At 35.4% G+C, this 13,658-nt stretch overlaps 1 protein-coding gene across 1 annotated transcript in view; it reads right to left on the bottom strand.

Annotated features, from left to right (window-relative positions):
• Window positions 1-3,085: 3,085 nt before the first annotated feature.
• The window catches only part of LOC144971565 (large ribosomal subunit protein bL9m-like), an 89,068-nt gene continuing 78,495 nt past the window's right edge, over window positions 3,086-13,658 (bottom strand). The window contains exons 6-11 of the mRNA XM_078912607.1: window positions 13,374-13,536; window positions 11,519-11,643; window positions 9,814-9,864; window positions 9,318-9,419; window positions 6,256-6,336; window positions 3,086-3,174 (exon numbers count right to left, since the gene is read on the bottom strand). Of these exons, the coding sequence (XP_078768733.1) occupies window positions 3,100-3,174; window positions 6,256-6,336; window positions 9,318-9,419; window positions 9,814-9,864; window positions 11,519-11,643; window positions 13,374-13,536 (597 nt within the window). The 3' untranslated portion in view covers window positions 3,086-3,099. The remainder of the gene's footprint in view (window positions 3,175-6,255; window positions 6,337-9,317; window positions 9,420-9,813; window positions 9,865-11,518; window positions 11,644-13,373; window positions 13,537-13,658) is intronic.

Raw genomic sequence — 13,658 nt, 5'->3', positions numbered from 1 at the left:
ATTTGACATGGGCAGCTGGGATGTAGTTTTGCAATCCTACAGCCGCTAAAATTATTTCCAGCTAGGTTTAGTTTGTCCTTTTTATAGAATGGGGTTATAAGAGCATGCTTCAAAGTCGGTATTCTTTGTCATCATTCCATTCCTTCCTCAAACTAATTTTTACCTCGAACCGAACACGTTTCTTGAAACTAATTTCACCTAGCTAATGTAAATTTTAAAAAAAATTAAGTAAAAGATTGTTTATGCGCCGATGATTTCGACCACTGACGATTTACTGTGACATTGACAGTTGTATGTATTTATCACGTGTATCTTTCTACACTGCAGGTGTGTCTACCACTCACACACTCCATCGCCGTTTCGCAAAACCCCTCTACTTATTCTTATCAAGTGATAAGTCGCCATTCGTTCTAATTTTCAATACCACGCGCCATGATTTGCAAATAGTTGGCTACGACGGTAAATTAACGTTGTGATAGAGTAACCCCCCCCCCCCCCCCCTTTCACACACACATACACAACAACAGCTTGTAATTGTAACATGTCATGTATAAATTTATCTCCCTCAACTGATCAATAAAGTAAATATACAATAATGTTCCTTTTTTTTTTTCATTCTCAAGCAAAAATTTGTCTTGGGTCTATTCCAAGGGAAGACTGAAATGACCCAGGGCCCATTTTCAAGAACGAGGACTAGATTTAGTAATTTACTAGTCTAGTAAATGACTAGCTAGTTTTAAGCCCAAGCAAAGCAAGTGTCTATAAAAATAGGATTTCATGAACGCGTTCTAGTCTTGGACGAGTTAGTCTCTTGCCTAGAAGTGGGCATTGTAAGGATCATGACTAATTTGGCTATTTTGTGCGGGTAACATCACCTCTCTACTACACGAAGGCAGGTATGATACACGCGCTTTCATATTTACAACGCAAAAGATTTCCAAAGAGGAAATTAGCAACACATGTGATATTAACTGTCCACTGTTATAGACTGCAATGATGTCCATCGTCGACTGTCAATTCTATATTTAGGCCAATGGCAGTTTCATTGTGACGACGAACACCGAGATTGAAACTCAAAGAAATTTAAACAAAAAAACAAACCAAAAAAAAACAAATAATTACACAAAAGAGAAGGTGTGTTCTAATTAATCACATTATTTCAGCCAATTGCAATGTCAACAGAATAACTTTTGTCTTCACTATACTTTCTAATCATTTTTTTTTTTTTGGTTGTTCTTTGATGCAAACCATTTGAGTTCGGAGTCTTTTGTTCACTCCTCAACTCACTAGCCGATAGATTCAGTTTTTTAAAAAGTTTTTACTCAGAAAAATATGTACTTTCTATGACCTGCACTTATCTTATAGTTTTTTTTAAGCCAGTGTCAACAGGACACTTTTTACCTCTGTCATTCGTAACCGATGTATTTTCTTTCCGAATCGAAGCTCACACAATCTAAAAATAGTTGCTATCTTGTTGACGCTATGACGTCTCCTAGTAACTAAACTCAGACTAAAGCATGAGGTCTTGCCTCGGCAAATGACTAAAACTTGGACAAACTTAGTCCGAAGGTGCCGTGATTTTAGTCCCGGACTTGCTTAGTCAGCTCACATGAAATCCAATTTTTTCAAGTCAATGACTGAAGTCAGAGATAGTCAGAGACTAAGCCCTAGTCCATGTTCATAGAAATGGCCCCAGGGTGTCAGCCACAGCGCAGCGCCGCAAATTGAGCTGGGGTGAGGTGGCTTGCTGAAAGCCGCATAACGCGCTGGATATTCGAAATAGGTATCTTTCATGTGCACAGCCAAGTCCATACTTGCTGTCTTCCATCCCTCATATCTGTTTTCCATTTAATGTTGCTCTCTGTTTTTGTTCTGTGTTAAGATTGCTCGCTTTTTTTCCCCTGATCATTGCGTCGATCCTTAGCCGGGAGGGAGGCGGTCAAATGTATAGTAATAGTACCTTTTTGTTGAGAGATGATAATTTATTCCTTACAAATTATATCTTTTAATGTACTATCACAGTTATTCATTTGAAGCTATGTGGTCTAGTGGCATGACACTCCCCTTCGGATCAGGAGGTCTTGGGTTCGAGTCCCACTCTGAGTGACGCATAGTTGAGTTCCTGGAAAAGGATCTTTACTCACATTCACTTACCGTACTCAGGTGTAAATTGTTGTGTTGTCTCTGTCGGGAAAATATTGTAATATCACCTAACAAGCATCACGTCTCATCCTACATACATCACTTAACACAGTTGCTGTTGGCTTGGAACCCCTTGTGAAGCGCTATGAGCACATTTAGTGGCTAATGCCCTAGATAAAAGCTCAAGGTTTTTGTAGTTTTTCCTTCTTTAATTTGTAAACATTTTAGTGTATCCTGTATAGGGGGACCATTTCTTGGGCTGGCTGGTACTGTTAGGTATGTCGAAATGAGCGCATCGGTGGATTTGTTCCCTATTTGAACCAGGCCCACTTGTCCTGTCTTTTCTTTGGCGCTTCAGAGATATGTTTTTCTCTGTAAGCCTCCTTAATTACTGGCGTTGAAATAAACTAATAGCAATAGTGTCTCAAGCAATATCATTTCAATCAGGGTTTCATTAACTCATTCAACCCTAACACCGACTATATCCATAGTATACCCGGGGTTACTTTTACCCTGCGCCTATTTATTACATTTTTTTTTCTGAGACAAATTATAGGCGTAGTATCAAAGCTATTGATAATTTTCTAAATTTTTACATGTTAATGGTAGTTGAATAAAACAATCTATGCACATACTCATTTTTAATACATGTTTCCCCCCAATTTTGAAATGTAGCAAAAACCTCCAGGATTGAGTGAGTTAATGGTTCTGATTGTGAAATAGAGTCAGTATTTCATAACAGTTATTTCCCTTGGCTTGGTAGTGCAGGGTTAAAAGGGATTTTTTTTTTGGGAGAAGCAATGGGTTAAATGTTGCTGTTGACCAAGGACTTTGCAAAGTGCTTTGAGCACGTTTAGTGGATATTGCGCTATATAAAAGCTCAAGTTTTTTGGGGTTTGCATTTTTTTTATTATCAAAAGGATAAAAGGATGAAAATAACAAGTTATCATATAAAATTTATTTTTTTCTTGAAATTTTCTCTGATACAGGAATTATTCTTGATTTTACGGGAACAGACTCTAGCCCATTGATCTGAAAGTAATTTTTTTTTAAAGAATTAAAATAGGTGTTGTGTTTCCATACTGAAAATTCAATAAAAGAAAACAAAAATGAATACAAACAGAGTAAGATATCGTCTAAAGCTTTTCCTTAACTTTTTTAAAAAATCATTTATTATGGTCTATTTCTGAAGATCAGGAATCATTTTATAGACCCTGTCCTAAGAACTGGCAATGACATCAGATAACTAAGCATCCTCATGAAATTGTTGTGCAAAGCACGGTAGAGTCTTGATAGCTTCTCTATACAGCAGACAGGTTTTTGGCTTGTCAGTTCTCGTCATATGGAATCGACTGAGACTTTCACCTCTGACCTCAAGGTTCTGATCAATGACAATGTAGCACTATGGCATTGTGTCAAATTGCAAGGTGGAACTGAGCTGCTCAAAAAGCTTTCCAAACTCTTGATTTTGTGGTCACTCAGCACAGGATAGATTGACAAAACCCTCCCACTTCCTGTGGGAGACTTTTCTCTTTCATACTGGGTTAAGGTCTCCTTTCTCACTTTAAATTCCACGTATTATGGGAAAACAAAAAAATTGTCGGCATCAAGAGTTATGGAATTTGGATCTATATTATTTTCAAAACCAAGATTATCCATAATGTGATATCAAGCATTATTTTTCAGGTAAACAAAAAGCATTCCAGTCCATTCTATATCTAAACTTCTTTTTTAAAATGGTTTATGAATATCTACATCTTTCTTGATGTGACGTGTACAAGGAAAAACAGAATTTAGCAGCTATTTTCTCACAATGCAAATAATTCAGGCTTAACTTAATGAGGATGGGACAGTTTACTGTACACTTCTTATCTGAATCTGCAACAGGTATTCTCGTCACATCACACAGCAAAGACTTTTTATAACCACTACAGAGACATTAGCCATTGGAAGTATTGGTCTCATTCATGGATGTCATTGGACAATAATCTCGCATTTTCATTGGCTGTTATTGTACCTCACAGCAGGATATGTTCTCTCTCTCTAGTCAGCTGATCCTGCGTAGGACATTGCTTCCCGAACTTTCTTGCGAAACAGATTACGGTTTTCCGCCAGTCTACTTGCTTGAGTTGCTGTCATTCCAAGCCATTCACATATATCTTGTTCCCAGCTTCTTGTTGGTCTACCTCTTCCTCTCTTGCCGTCTACCCTTGTCTGCAGAATGTGCTTTTCTAATGATTCGTGGCGAGTCGTGTGGCCAAAATAGTTTAGTTTCAATTTCTTTACAGTTTGAAGAAGAATTGGTGATTTTATTCCGATCCTTCTCAGGACTTCTTTGTTTGTTTGTTTTTCAGTCCATGATATTCTGAGTATTTTTCTGTAGCATGCCATTTCAAAAGCTGTGATCTTTGTGCTCTCTGCTTTGCTGATAGTCCATGCTTCGCATCCATATGTTGCAGTTGGGAAAACAACACTTTTGAGGATTTTGATTTTTGTTTGAATGCACTGCCCTTTCCAGATATTATTCATCTTTTCTAGCTTTGATCTTGCCATTGCTAGTCTCCTCCTGATATCTGGGGCCGATTTCCCGTTGTACTCAATCCTGGCTCCAAGATATTCAAAATTCTTTACTCTTTCTATTTCTTCTCCATTGATTTTTATGATGGCATCTGTTTTGCATTTGTCAGTATTCATGATTTTGGTCTTCTTTATATTCAGCTTAAGGCCTTTGGTCTCGCTATGTTCCTTTACAGATGTTATTAGATTCTCTAGTCCCCCCGGTGTTGTGGACAATAGTGCCGTGTCGTCTGCGTACCTCAGATCTTTTATGGGTAGACCTTGCATTTTAGGTTCGTTGTAATTACTTCTCCTGACATCGTTTTCCACATCTCGCATTATACCTTCAGTGTAAATGCTGAACAAATGGGGTGATAGAATACATCCCTGTCTTACTCCTTTTGTAACTTTGAACCATTCTGTTGTTCCGCTTTCTAGTTGTACCGCTGATTGTTTTTTTGTTTTTTATATGGATATAAGGATATGTTAGCCAATTATAAATTGTATTCTTGTTTTGTTTTGGTTTAAATATAGACCCATTGTTATTGATATCAATAGATTCCTGTTGATATAACCGGCCTCTGATAAAATTTATGTCCATATACAAGATCTTTATTGCTTATGTTATACGTTATATAACATAAAAAGCCCCCCAAAACACAGGACTTTGATGTAATGCTTCTTTAAGCATTTGCGATATAACGGCTCTGCACTTTATAAGTATGCTATTTCAAATTGTTGGGTTTTTTTCACAACTTCCATCACATCCTTTATGGAATTATTTTGAAATGGTTTCATTATTCCATTCTGGATATAATTATTGCAATAGGTTTTCTTGTACCTTTTTTTAACCCTTTCCTCATATTTCCAAATTTATTCTACGTACTATGGATGTCCTGGTTCACAATATAACACTGAAAACAATTTTGCACAAAATCTTTAACCAAAAGGAAATGAATAAAATAAGAAAAATGAAAAAAAAACAAAGCATATTAAGACTGAACAAGAACAAACGGTCCTCTTTTACGTGTGAGTAACCACACCTATCTAGAATATACATTTAAGATATGTGTACATAACTTATAGTCCATAATAACCTTTACACAGGATTAGACTACAAATAAGGATTCAAGCTAAAACATTAGGATTTTTTTCCAAAAGCCAAATATTTTCGAAAAAATTCACATTTTCACAAACTGACCTTCATTTTACATTTAAGAAATAGAAATATTAAATTATCGATCTTCATCATCAAAACTACTAGACATTAGGATGGGATAATTACGGAAAAACATTGGAGTTGGCAGCTCAGCCTTTACCATTTACACCATGCTTAATGTACTTCACACTGCAAGATTTATCATGAGCCATAGGGAACTTTAATTCCACTCCTTAAATACAAATCACCTGACTTATGCATTCTTTTTTGTGTAAAAAAGACAACTGCTACAATCAACAGGACTGTGATCTGCATGATGGATAACTATGGGGATATTATAAAGTTGCGAACTGTTGGGGAATATTGTAGTTAAGAATTATATAGAATAAATAACTTACCCAAACATTTATGGTAAATTCTTCAAAATCTGTCACAGGCTCAACTGGTAGAACAATGCAGTCCTCTTCTACCTCGATTCCCTTAAAATGTAGAAGAAAATTTCGCTATAAAAGTGCTTGAATTTTGGTTATATGTTGGATAACAACAAAAAGATAATATTCCCTTATCTTGAACGTGTTGAATGTGTGGAGTTGTCACTAACAATATAAAGAATTTTCCTCTAGCAATGAAAAGGTCAGCAGCAAAATACAGAAAGAGTGAACAGAAAAATATTGTGTAAGAAGTGCTAGAAATAAAGAGAAAGAAAGAAATTAAAGAGTGATAATGATTCAAGCATCCTCATAGGTCAGAATTATTTTGTTATTTTTATTTTTAAGGGTTTTACGGCGTTTGCAACACATTAAGGTCTTTTCAGCGCCAGTAAAAAGGAAGAAAATGGGATAGTAAGAAGTTCTAGAATTACAATTTAAGCACCCAAGAAAAGGTAAGACAAAGGGGAATTGGTTCAAATAGGAAACAGATGTAGATTCCAAGAGCACACTATCAAAGTAGTTAGTTTGAGATCACCTAAAAGTCTTTTTTTTTGTTTTTTTTTTTTTTGTTTGTTGCTTTATGTCTCTTCCAACACAATTGAGGTTATATGAGAGACCGCTGAAACAAAAAAAACAAGCAATCTAACAAAAATAGTACAAATGTAAATCAAAATCATAACCTAAAGATATCATAAGCTAAATTATAAATAACCAAGAACAAACAGGCAGAAGATTTACAGGAAAAAAATATCCCCTGTCAAAAATACAATCACAAACCAAAGAAGCAGGATAGGCTAGTAAAGAGAAGAAGAAACGACATCACTATCGGATCGTACACCCATGCGAACATCATAGGTATATGATTCAAGGGTGATGCTCCCATCCAACCACCCGCGAGACAAGCACAGGTCCCAACTAAGAGGGATACACTCAAATGTTTACAAATCATATATAATATATAAATAAAACAAAACAATAGTGCATAGAGAGGGGAAAAAAAATCATCTCCCAAAACTCAAACTATACATTTGACTGTTTCCCTCCCAGCTAGGGTATCCAGCCATAGCCTGGACAAAACCAAGTAATCTCATTCCAAGACAGAGACAGAAAGCATGTTGGAAAACAGATATAGGGGGATAGAAGACAAAGTATGTGCCTCCCTGCCCACTATGGGAGGTAAGGAACCCCACCCAGTAGGTCAGAATTCTATGCCTGACAAATGAAGAGTTCTCTACTATGAGCTACCAAGAAGATCGTCATCAGAAAAACCTGTTCCATCTAAATATTTTTAATGATTTAAACAATATTGTCATTGTATGGTTACACATTTGTTTAAAATTTCACATATATATGTGGTGTGTTTCAGAATTAAGTTTCCCTCTTCTATAACTTCACTAATAGAACTACCAAAATTTGAGACAATATGACATATCTAAGAAATCTTGATGCCAAATTTCAAGTAAATTGGTTGTCGTGTCATCGAGCTGTGACGTGGAAAGTTTATTGTACTTGTCTATCTTGTCCAAGCGTAATCAAAGGAAAATGGCAAAGCAAAACATTGATGCAACCTTCTCAAACTACGTGTTCGGGTTATCATAACTGTTCAACTCTCCTCAGCAAGTCTGCTGTCCAAAAACACAGACTTTTGCAAAGTTTTAGAGCACAATGCTCCTTCAATTCAAACTGTTAGAAGGTGGGTCAGGGAAGTTGAAGATGTGAGATCTGACATGCAGGATGAGGAACACACTGGTAGACCTCCTGTTTTCACTTGTGTGCGATCATCATCATCATTTCCTTTTTCATCCTGGGTCAGGGTGTAGACCACAGACAAACAGTTTCCATCCCTCTCTATCATGAACTAACCTTTTAATTTCGTTTCATATCTTATCACTTCTCTGTATATCAGCTTCTTTAATTAACTCTTCTAAGGGTGTGTCCAATCCACCTCCATCGTCTTCTTCCTATTTCCTCCACCACTGGTTTCTGCTGTGTTTTTTCAGACTCACCTGTCCAACAATTAAGTAGATAGTAATGTGCAATGTCTAAATAATAGCAAGCAATCGTTAGTGTAAAAATATGATCTGGACCCTCTTGACAACGATCTACACTCCAGCACAGTTTCCTCGAACACAGTTTTCTTGAACAGGTGGTTTCCTCTAACTCATTCAAATGTCCCAAATCTTTTCCCCATTATTCTTTATTATCATTCCATTCCTTCCACGAACTATTTTTTACCTCAAACACGGTTTTCTCAAACTAATGTCACACAGTGAACATAATAAAAACTTAATTAATTAAAGGTTTTTATTTATTATATTTTTTTTCATTTAAAATAAAATGTTTATTTTAAATGTGTCCGGTGATTTTGACCACTGATGATTTACTGAGACACTGACAGTTACAAATGCGTGTATATATCTACACTGCAGGTGTTTGTATACAAAGTGATACACACACAGTCACTCACACATTCCATGGTCAGTTAGCAAAACCGAAACCTCTCTGCTTATTCTTATCACATCGCCATTCTTTCTAATTTCAATGCCACGCGCCATGATTTCCTAGTGTTTGGCTACGAGGGTAAATGGATGTTGTGATGCAGCTACCTCCCCCTCCCCTTTCTCACACACACACCAACCCTTTGCAACATGTCATAACGAATCAATAAAGTAAATAAAGAATAAAGAGTCCCATTAATTCATCATCAAGGAGATTTGTCTTAGGGTCTATTCCAAGGGAAGACTGAAATAACCTAGGTGTCAGTTTGCAGCGCAGTGCTGCAAATTGAGCAAGGGAAAGGTGACTTGTTGAAGTTCATATAACACAGTGGATATTCGAACTAGGTAATAATCCGGGTATGAAGCAAAGACCATACTGCTGCCTGAGCCACACTGTCCTCACCCACCCCCCCCCCACCCCCCCACTAGGGTCACAGCAAACAAAATGAGACAACAATATGTTGATTATCAGAGAAAGATGCAAATAAAAATCTTAGTCGATGAAATGATGATAACGTGTATAAAACTAACCTGAATTCTGAACGCAACCACAATGTGAGTTCTAGTAAGTTCCCAAGATTGATTTTCGTTCATTGGAATCTCCAGCTCCATGTGATTTAACTCCTTCATGGTCTGAATAACAAAACAATAAATAGATTTCCAACCAATTCCATTAAATTCGATCAGCTTTAAAACTTATTTCATTGTACAATTGAATCTACATTTTAGTTTGCAGTAAGTTTAATTTTGCTTTTCACAATTTCTTTCCTTTTTGTACTATACCAATATGCCAACAACAAAAAGTACACTAACAATAATTGTCTTTGAGTTTGCCATCATTTCTGGTTTATGTTTTTTCAAATTTCTTCATTAATTATGAATCTTGTCAATTACCTGTTTACTCATTTCCTGTCTGCTTTATTTATGAATAGACTAGAAAGAAAAAGATTCTTCACAAAAACGTCTCAAATCTCGATTTACTTCCTGAAATAAGTTTAATAAAATAAATATAAATCCCAATACATACCATTCTTGCAAAAACACCCAATCTTGACTCTGCCTTTTCAATTCCTTTGTCCTAAAAATAATGAAAACCATTTGATATTGAATGACTCAAAATTTACTGAAATATCATATTTTAAATAGATACACAATCATAAAACTACAATGAAATATGTAAAACAAAAACCACACAAACAATTGAGATGTAAACCTTTTATTTATTTATTTTTTTCAAATGTCAGTGTTAATAACAAACCTACAATAACTAAAAAGGATTAACTTTAATTCTCATACTAATATTTAACCAAAACAATTTCTTTCAGATTGTTTGAGATGGTACTGTTAAAGATACAACCATTGAGTGATGGTCCTTAATCAATACCCAGAGAGTTTGAAACATTAACAGAGATGACACCCACAAGAATCAAAAATGTGCAATTTGGGGAAAAAGTGTGTCATTAAGATCCTCTTTTCATGAGTAAAGTTGAACACTGTTCACAGTGTCTTAAAATATTCTTAGGTGGCAACACTATAAATTTGGACTGCAATCCCAAAATATATGTGTGGCGCTCTGAGAAAACCGGGTCAAAGTCGCTGAGAATGTAACGCAGATACAAGCAAAAACAGCTCGATGGATTTTATTTTGCTATTTTGGGTTTATGGTAGAAATCTAAAGACCATCATATTAACTTTCGATTCACCAAGTATAAAGCCATAAAGTGGCTTCTAAATACTTTTAAAATCGTTTTTAATAAACTTACTTCTTTGTCTAAGGATGAAGGTAACAACCAAAACCCTAGTTCAAAATATGATTTTAAACTTCCAAGTTTCGGGCTTCATTTTCTTTATCCTTTCGATCACAAACCTCATCTGTTTGGTATCATTCGAAAGGTTGTGAACTCAGCTGTTGAATGGGTTATAGTGCGCATGAATTTACTACGAATTCCATTCCCACGATGTTTTGCGCATGAGGAGACTCTCGTTACATGAGAAGCGAAAATACTTCTCTTTTACTATCACGTCTTACGCACAAAACTATCAAATAGTGTGTTTTAATTACTACGTAGCATCACATTGAAAATTAACCAATATATTTGATATCTTTTCTCACGTTAGTGTATTTTAAATTTAAAACTGTCATAGCTTTGTGATCCGAGCGGAACTTTCGCTTCGAAACTTGTAAAAAATGGCGACTTCCAGTCAACAACTTGCAAGACTTCTTAATCTTAACAATGATGATTCCGTTGTTTTATCCGATTTTATATCGGATTATATTCCTATCTTGTCTTTAATCATTATTTTCATTTTATAATGTTTCTACTATGATCATGCAAGCTTTGAATGGTTGATATAGCTTAAGTAATGGGGTTTTAAGTGCCGTTGCGGTGAAAAAAAACATTACTCTGACTTTAAATGCTAATTTTCTCAATTTCCCATTTCTGCCCCCCTGCGGACATAAACACCCATATCTTAGGATCTAATCAAGATATCGAGGTAAAATAAAGAACATATTGCTCAGTTATGTGTTGGCCTTTGGCCTATACCACCAACTCAATTTTGAAAAATTGTAGGTTTGACCCTGTTTTCCCAGAGCGCCACACATATATCACCACACAATTAATAAAATTTTGAACAGTTTAAATTAGTTCAAAGAGTGATCCTTTCTCTTTTTTTCACCATGGTAAGTAATCTGGCAAAAATGTAAAGGAAATAAAGAAAAGCTTGCTTACTTTACGCTCTTGTTCAAATTCTTCAATATTTTCTGGGGATGCATAAACCGCTAGATTAGCAGGATACAATTGTTGATGAAAAAGGTCTCGTTTGACACTAACAACATCTCCACGAATACCAATACCTGAAAAATTAAAAATAGAAATAAACTGTTAGCTAGTATTTGACTTTGGGGCACCTCTGTCAAAGCATCTAACTTATTCTCTCTATTAAACACACCCCTCACCTTTACACACTAGGTGATACAGCTTTAGTGTTAACTGTCAATATTTTTTTTAAATAGGTGTACGTAACCTAGTTCCATTTAGTGAACACCAGAAATGCTAAATGCCCTTCCTTTTCGTTTTTAACTTCCTTTCTTGTGATTCCAACTCCATGAATATAAAATTATATAAACAAAAAAAAAAAAAGAAAAAAAAAAAAAAAAGAAGTGTAATAAATGACATTGATGGTGCAGACATGGATGAGAGGGTTAGGGAAGGAGAGAGAGAGAGAGAGAGAGAGAGAGAGAGAGAGAGAGAGAGAGAGAGAGAGAAGAGAGAGAGAGATAGAGAGAGAGAGAGAGAGAGAGAGAGAGAGAGAGAGAGAGAGAGAGAGAGAGAGAGGGGGGGGGCTAATCCATTTGTTTTTACCAACTTTAAGAATTGAAAAGGTTATATCCCTTCTTTAAATTATTAATGTCAAAAGTGACCTCATTTATAACAAACCTCCAGTCACGTCAACTTTGTTGTAACTGAGGTGTATTTTATATGATTTGTCCTCATAATAGTGGTCATTATGAAGGAAATACATAAAGAACAAAATCAAACAAAACTGCATTGTAATGCGTAATAAAATGATTAAACATCTTATGTCTTTGCCATATAAAAAAAAGAAAAGTACCCTGGGTCATCACATCTGTAATGATGACCTGTGTTGCAATCACTTACATTTTTCCAAGGCAAACTGGATAGCGTTATTTGTTTATATCAAAAACAAAAACAAAAAAGGTACACTGGTAACATATATCTTAATTTACCTTAATTTTCTAAAAAATATTTCCCCCAATTAAGAAATGAAACTTAGATTGGCCAAACTTATGTGAACGAACAATAAAGTGATGCCATAATTTAATGTAACATTTCAATTATCTGTATTTGCTATTTTAAACTTATTTCTCAGTGGACCTCAGATTGAAAGAAATTGCATTCAACAAGACAAATCATGTAATTGTTAAAATGAGAATAACAGCAATCCCCAGTTTTTTGTACATCACCAATAAATTTACAATATTTTCCCCATTAACAGCACAGACCCCATTAACCTCACCCTTAGAAATTTGCTTCTCTTTTGTAACTGTCCAAAATATGTAATGAAAAAAGAAACTGCTAGAGTAGAAGTGGGAATAGCCAAATAAAATCACAATCAAATCAGTTTTATGGGTAATGTGTGATGTCCTGGAACGGAGACTAACTTAGTAAATAAATCAGTAAAATGTACACGGCCCGTACATTGTTCCCAAATATCAAGATGAGATTATTTTATTTAAGAAATGCTGCAGTGTGGTTATTCCCAAAAACAGAATTGTTCTCATATTCAAAAGCTCATACTCACACAGTGTGGTGCATGGTAGCAATGAAGTATGGCAGCAGGAAATAGAGCTGATTCTAACATTTGCATATGGTGATAATGAATAAAAATCACAACAAAGTGCTTGGCAGCAATTTTCAGTGTGGTAAATAGGGATAATATGGTAACGGTTTACTGAAATCCTCAAAGATAACAATAACAGGAATTCACTCCTCTCTCCCGTCTTCCTCATTGTATCCCAGGCTGACCATATTATAAATGAATGAAATCTAAAACTTTGCAAACCTTCTACGAAATCAGTGAGAATACACTTCATTTCAGATGGATATTGTTGTATTTCAACATGTCTTAAAATCTTGTGGAGTTCATTGCATTGCTCGGGTTTTGGCAAACCACTGTCCTTGCCAGATGGAAGAGGGAAAACTCTCTCCATAATAATTGTGTGATTCTGGGTTCAAAAGAAAAAGAAAAAATTCAACTTCAAATTCTTGTTTAAATCACGGGAAAATCAAGATAAAAATTACAAATCTTTAATCCATAGCACTGAGAGATTTAAGGTAAGACTTCAAT

Source organism: Berghia stephanieae, chromosome 4 (assembly GCF_034508935.2).
Source record: "Berghia stephanieae isolate SIO BIC M18660-M18661 chromosome 4, UCSD_Bste_1.3, whole genome shotgun sequence".
Classification (NCBI taxonomy): Eukaryota; Metazoa; Mollusca; class Gastropoda; order Nudibranchia; family Aeolidiidae; genus Berghia; species Berghia stephanieae.
The sequence above is the reverse complement of the archived record's forward strand: the minus strand, read 5'-3'. Positions and strand labels throughout refer to the sequence as shown.